This window comes from Oryzias melastigma, unplaced genomic scaffold (genome assembly GCF_002922805.2).
Source record: "Oryzias melastigma strain HK-1 unplaced genomic scaffold, ASM292280v2 sc01693, whole genome shotgun sequence".
Lineage (NCBI taxonomy): Eukaryota > Metazoa > Chordata > Actinopteri > Beloniformes > Adrianichthyidae > Oryzias > Oryzias melastigma.
The window spans coordinates 282-7,236 of NW_023418273.1; the positions used below are offsets into that span (position 1 = coordinate 282).

The 6,955-nt window shown below is 41.0% G+C and overlaps 1 protein-coding gene across 2 annotated transcripts; it reads right to left on the reverse strand.

Moving 5' to 3' along the window:
- Positions 1–729: 729 nt before the first annotated feature.
- On the reverse strand, positions 730–6,885 carry LOC112141042 (tetratricopeptide repeat protein 28). Of its 2 annotated transcripts, XM_024264085.2 has the most exons (3): positions 5,342–6,885; positions 1,276–1,575; positions 730–1,107 (listed from the first exon to the last, which is right to left on the reverse strand). In XM_024264085.2, exons 1-3 carry the CDS (start codon positions 5,369–5,371, stop codon positions 1,072–1,074), a joined length of 366 nt encoding a protein of 121 aa, XP_024119853.1. In that variant the 5' UTR covers positions 5,372–6,885; the 3' UTR covers positions 730–1,071. The 2 variants fall into 2 exon arrangements, with proteins under 2 accessions (XP_024119853.1, XP_024119852.1); XM_024264084.2 differs by having other exon boundaries at positions 730–1,575.
- Positions 6,886–6,955: the final 70 nt, after the last annotated feature.

The following is a 6,955-nucleotide window of genomic DNA, read 5'->3' on the forward strand; positions in this document are numbered from 1 at the left end:
ACATTATCATCAATCTCTCTCTTTCCAAAGACAAAAGTATCCCTCCGTTCTAAATCAGGAAATCAATGCGTTTCTACCACTGAGAGAGAAATCGCTCTGCTAGTGATCTCTGTGGTGGACTAATGTGAAATCCATTGCAGGTTAGTGCACACAAGATCAAAGACAAGACCCCAGAAAAGTTTGTATTGATTAGCAACCGGAGGAGTGAAAATGTGATGGGAATGCTGAAGTGAAGATAAAGTATCCTTTTTCTATGAGCGTAAAAACAGGAAAAAAAAAATAATAAAGTTACGAATATAGCAGCGCTGCTGCCTTATTAGCATTTTAAGACCCACTCCAATCATCTTAATCGCAAAACCAGTCCCAGTGGTCTTTTAATTATGATTATGCTGTTTTTAGCTTAAATTTAAAACATGTTTTCTAGAACAGTTTCTGTAGAGCGGCTGGAGTTGTGGGCGGGGCTACTGGTGAAGAGCAATCCCGCCCCTCTTCCCTATACAAATGCGTATATTAATATATTTATCTGCAAGTGGATGCATCAAAATGGAGCTGAGCAGGGATTTAGTGTATTTTTAAGATGCAAACACAATGCAGTTTTATTTAACATAATTTGGGGGTTTTTTTCTGCTCCTGATGTACAACGATATGAAAAATAAATACTCAGAAATGTCATATTAATCATAATTGTCTTTATATATGTCCTCTATTGTGAGAAAAATGGCACAAGAACATGTTAAAACACCCAAAATATGGTTTACATCAGAGTGGGTCTTTAACAACAATACAATTGAAGATTGGATCAATGACTTAAGGACAAAACACAATCCTCTTGTAAATAAATAGAGAGAAAAGGCTAGACCTCAGTCTAATGTAAGAATGTTGCTTGATTTTAGTGACTTCCATCATAAACACTCAATGGTGGCACACCATGACCTTCTGTGGAGGCTTACAGCCCAACGGTCAAACATGTTAAGGTAAAATCCTGTTTTCTCAGATTTTGTTACAAAATAGGTAAAACCCTTCATGGAAGACAAAAGTAACTTGATTTCTCTAGCTTGTCCTCATTTCAGTCTATCCAGTCCAGCATTTGCGAAGTTCAAAGTTGCACTGAAAGAGACATCAAAGCTCTAAAGTCAGATCTATCCCAAAGATTTATCATTCTTGGCAGTGACTCTCTGTAAGTGCGGCAATTTAGCATAAAAGGGAATCATTTTTATCTCACACAGCTCCGAGCAGCACAAGCGCAGCGAATGTTAGCTTTAGACGGAGACTTACTTTTGGCCACTTGGGATTGAGTTCACAAGCTCTTTCAGCATCATCAAGAGCCGCCTGGTGTTCCCCAAGTTTGAGAAAAGCAGCCGACCGATTGCTGAACAGGATGCAGTTTTGCGGGTCGGCCTGCAGAGCCTCGCTGTACAAGCGGACGGCGGCCTGAAAGTCCCCACGCTGGCACGCCTCATTGCTCTGCTGCACCTTATCCATGAACTCCGCCTTGCTGAGGCTACCGCCGGCCATGCTGTCCGCAGCCAGACACCTTGCGGGCCTGCCTGCAGTCCGAGAACTGAAGATGGAAAGCTGCAGAAACGGACAGAAAGCAGAGCAGCTGTGGGTTAGATTGAAAGCTACGCTTCTCAGCAGCAACAGGTGAAACTAATTCAGTTAATGAGAGTACTTTCCCATGGTAAGTCATGATAGTGAGCCAATACGTGCAAAAAGCAAAAAAAAAAACAAAGACCTTAGAAGCTCTGCTTGAGATATTTATGAGCTGTGCTTTGGCCGCTTTGACAAGCCATAATGTCTGCTGTCCCCTGGCAACACAACAGCTGCTGGAAACTGCAGCAGAAATGTGAGGAAATGTTAGAAGAAGGAAAAAAAAGGTGTTTTGAAAGAGTTTACGGTAAAGGTTTTACTCATCCTAACCCACACACAGCTGAAACTACCGATCCTGCAGACCTTCAGCAGAAAAAAAACCTCTTCACAGCATGTCATAGATGGCAAAGCCCAGGCTTAGTTAATAAAACCATAAAAAAGCTGGATCACTGAGGTAATCCACAAAATGAGCCACATTTGATCTTACCGTTAAACATTAAGACGACCGCAGGTCTAGTTTTATTGATAGGTAGTTTTTCCATGTTGAGCCATATTTACACAGCACACTTTTTTTCCACAAAGACATTTGTATTTTCTCCAAATCGTTCATGGATTTGGAACAATGTTGTGCTCTGGTTAAAGGCACGCTGAGGTGGTTTTAAGAGGCCAAGTTTTGAACACCCAACTTGTTATAGTTAAAGTAAAAACAATGCAATTAGGTTAAAGCCTTAGTCACACACACTAGCACAGGGTGTTTGACCCATAACGGTGTGGACGGATAAGGTGGTTGTCTGGGCCCATGAAGGTTTGTAGAGAAGAGCGACGACATTCTAAAGGTAGCTCCTTACTGACCACGTGCAAACTATGCTCTGATTGTTATTTTTAACAGTTAGGAGAACACACTCATGGTGTGAACTGCACTACCAGGCTCCTTGTGCAGTCTGCAGGATATTAAAAAGGTAGAGGTGGAACTAAGTCATTGTTTTTCAAGTCACAAGTAAGTCTCATGTCTTTGTCCTCAAGTCCTGAGTCAAGTCCCAAGTCAGCAGCACTCACAAGTCAAGGCCCAACCAGTCTCAAGTCACCTCCTAGTCATTGAATGGAATGAAACATTTGTATGATGTCCCTGTGCTGTGTCTCACCTACTTCCCTCTTGCTTTAATCTTGTGTGCTGCATTAGTGTTCACTACGACATATAAAGATGGACCGCTCAACTCCTCCCCTTTCATGTTCCAAATAGGAAGTACCTGCTGGTCGCAAGAAGGCCAAAGCCACATAGACTTCCATTGAGCAATAGACAGTTATTAGTCAGTCATTTTATTAGTCAGAGTAACCATTCTTGCTCTGATGCATTCTCCTCAGCACGTTCTTTCTAATCCTATTTTTTTAGGATGTTGTTTCTTCATTACAAGTTATTCTACTTATAAACTGACAAATCAGATGCCTCAGTAAAAGCACGTGGTAGACGTATCAGGAAGTGATGGCGAAGGCTCTGACCTGATTTAACGAGGGTCAGTGGTAAGGCATTTCCTATGGGTGACGTTAATACTTACTTCCAATAAACAGTCAATGACTACGACCTGTTGGCCACAGCATGCCTGTAGAAATAATGTGCATGAACATTTTGGTTCACCAAGCAGTCTATGACCTTGCCTTTTCCACCACGTTACATGTTTGCTCCATACAGGTTTGCCCATTTTTTTCCTGCAGATAGCCCATACCCATAAGGGCAGTTGGGACAGTGGCACAAGGAGCAACAGAGTTATGCTACGTCCACACATGGCATGTGTCGCACGTTCTCGAACAAGCTTTTAGCATATGGTGTTCACACTGGACTACCTGACACTAGTGCCAGCAGTTGGAGGAGGCTTGGTGAGAAATGTCAAAGCAGTGGAAATCTTGCTCCAGGCTTTTTCTTTAACAGCTCTATTCTGATATAAGAAAGTATTTGTGTCATAATTCCTGCCGGGCACAAACCACAATTATTAATTTCTCCTCCACGATCAATTTTCAAATGGTTGCCACTTCAATAAATTAAAAAGAGAATTAACCATAAATCACTACCACATCTAAGTCTCTGATTGGTGAAGTTTCGACAAGTTTAACTTTCAACGTGCGTTCAATAGCGACGCATTTTGTATGTCGAGCCCGAAAACAGATTAAAAAACTTATGTAGCAACGCTTGAAGGCGAGAGTTTTAAACGCGGACGCCCAAAACACGAATATATCTGTATTTACTTAGACTTTTCATTGGAAGTGGCCGCTTGAACGCGTGTTGCTTATGCCAGAGTGAACATAGCATAAGTGATGCAGCTGTGTCACTTTACTGGGGGGTTTGTTCCACTCTATAAAGCGCAGAGTAAAATTAAACTAAACCAAATGAAAGTGGAATATTTTTAGGATCCCATACCCAGTCACAAGTTCTGACCTAATTTTTATGAAATGGTCTTTGATTCTTCAAAGCTTTGATGAAAGACAAATGTGAAGTTCCTAAATATTTTAGTTTTTGTGTTACTTCTATTCAGCCTTATCTTAATGAATCTTTTTAGGCAACAATAAATACGCCATCAAGTGCTAACCTCATTGATTTAATCTATATCTTCAATTTTTCACTAACTTCAGACCTAAAGCTTATTTTAAAACCAAAGCAAAAGTCTGTCTGACCACAGCAAAATCATTAACGTCTCAGTCTGGTTTCTACTACCATGTGCCCCTTCACAGTCAGGATATTCAGTTTTACAGGCCTCCTTTCTACAGAATGTGGATCATAGCCACAAACAGTAATAGCAGAAACAGCCTTTTTTGGGGGTTGTGAAATGATAAAATTCGTGCAGGATAGCATGTTTCTTGAGCCAGCTTGGACTACGCTCCTTTCCCACCACACCTCCTTCAGCTGAACCCAGGGGTGGTGCGGCTGTGTAATCACTTCCAGAGGCTCTTGAAGGAGAAGCAGCCAAAGTGAGGTGCCTTGGGTATCAGGCAGATTTAACATCAAGTTTGCAATGCCATATCAATCATGCATTCTCACACCTCTTTACCTTTATTTTTTTCTTTTTTAAGAACTTCCAACTTTACAACTAAATCTGCAATAATTCTCACATTTATAAAATCATTTGTTTTTTTAGACTGGTGCTTTTAAGCTTCACAGGAATGCATAATTTTTTTGTTGTTGCTGGGTTTTTTTTTTTTTTTTTTTCAAAGAATCTGCTGCAACAAACTGGGGGCCTGCCTTCTGCATGTGGGCTGCACTGGTCAGGAAGGGTGGAGAGATAATGAGAGCCTGCAGGAAAGCAGAGGACTCTCCACCAAACATCATAAAGGACACAGAGATTCTCTCAGATCTCCAAAGACAAATTTAGCTCGGAGTGCATGCACGAACAGTCCTGTTGTGTTGGGGATTTTCTTTTTTAGTGGATTTGCTCGTCGCAGTTAAAACTTTCAGCGACATGCTCCATTGGCAGAGCAACGCCTGACTTTTATGAAGCGAGCTATTTTTTATGGATTATTTAATCTTCCAGTGACTAAGAACTGTAGTTCACTTTAAAGAACTGTTTGCACTGGGAAAGCCCACACATCTACGGTGCAGCTCGCAATGCATGACTGGAAAATCGATAAAGGGAAGGTAGAAATATTTTAGGAGAAACAGTTGCTTGCTGGTCGTTTACAGGACGACAAGTCAAAAACAAAAAAATCCCAGACGAATAAAAAAATATAATAAAAAGAAAGCGGTGTTCGTCGGTTGACTTCTTACCTTTTCTTTCAGAGTCGGTTGTTTCTCCATCCCGTCTGACTCGTTGGTTTGCGCCACGGGTTATCGCTTTCATCCCATCACAGCCCGACCAGGCTTTGAGAGCGCGAGACGGTTTCCAAATCCGACCTTCTAATAAGTTCACTTCGTGGCGAAAGTGCCTCCAACTGTAGGGAAAATCCCCTCAAAATAAGAAATAAAAATGTTGCAGCTGTTTGCCCTTCAGAGGAAACTTTGCTCAAGGAAAGTGCGCCATGTTGTCAAATGGTTTTTTTCTTTCTTTTCTTTTCTTTTTTTTTTCTTGCCTTTTTCCCCTGTTGCCACAGCGGATTTGTAAGCGCTCAGCCCCCAGTTATGCAGGGCTTCGATAACTTCTTTTAGTCAAGACATTTAACATTCATTATTTAAATTGTTGGTTTAAAATTGAAATGTTGGTTGAGGAAGTAAATGAAAAGATTTAACTAAGATCAAGGGGCGTTCAAATATTTTACAAGGGCATGGGCAGAAGTAAGAAAATAAAAAGGGGGGACACCTTTTATTCTCATCTTTTATTGTTGGGTGGTTTGTTTATACACTGAAAGGTAACAGAAATACCCACAAACAATCGATTGTGATAGATGTCTTGTATTCATAAAATAAAAATATTCTAGGGTATTTCCCCTGTTTGTGGCATGAAATGTATTTTTTAAAGTCTAGAGGTAGAATAACTAAATAAAACTCTTTCTTAAACGTTTTTAAAAGTGTGCTTTAAAAAACTGATAAAAGAACCACTATGAAAATTGAGTCTTTGGTGCTTTTAACATGTTCTTGTGGTATTTTTCTCATATTGGACGGCATAAAGAAAATTAGGATTAAAACTGGGTTTCTGTTTCTGTATTCAAATCATTGTGAATCAGGAGCAGAAGAAAAAAATCTGATTTTTGAACACAATAGCCTTCTTTCCACTGAGCAGTCTGGTACGGTACGATCCGGTTCGATCCTATATTTTGAGTGTTTCCATTGTTAAATGGACCCATCAAATAGTTCTGACCCATACCTCTTGAGGGGCCCCATCCATTGTAGGTCCACAGAAAAATAGACGATTGGGGCAGAGTCACTGTAGCCACCCGCTGATTGGTAGAAAGTGATGACGACATTAAAAAAGCACCAGTAGTGCTAAGCTAGCGTTACTGTTTTACTCTTTAAGGCGGTATTCTTTTCTAGTCGTCGCACTACAATGACGCAATGACACGCTAGCGGTTTACACCACGCATGTGCCTTGAAAACAGACCGCTCAGTTGAAGTGAAGCTTAGCTGAGTGGAAACACTTGCCAGAATTAACTGGTCAGTCCCGTACTACTCATCCCGTACCAGATTGCTTGGTGGAAACAAGGTTAAAGGGTGGGCCACGGGTTCCCTGCTCCGCTACATTCTTGTAGACAATTGCATCCATGTGCGTCTTCATTTTCCTTATCTGCACTGGTATCTGGCTCAAAACTGCACGACTGGAAACCACCAATATTGCTCACCCTTTTCATTGTACTAGTAATGTTAGGTTAGGGTTGTGAGGAGCTGTAAGCTAGCAGTAGAGCGTGAGCAAATGGGTGATAAGAAGTAGAAGCGGGGTTGCTCTGCACC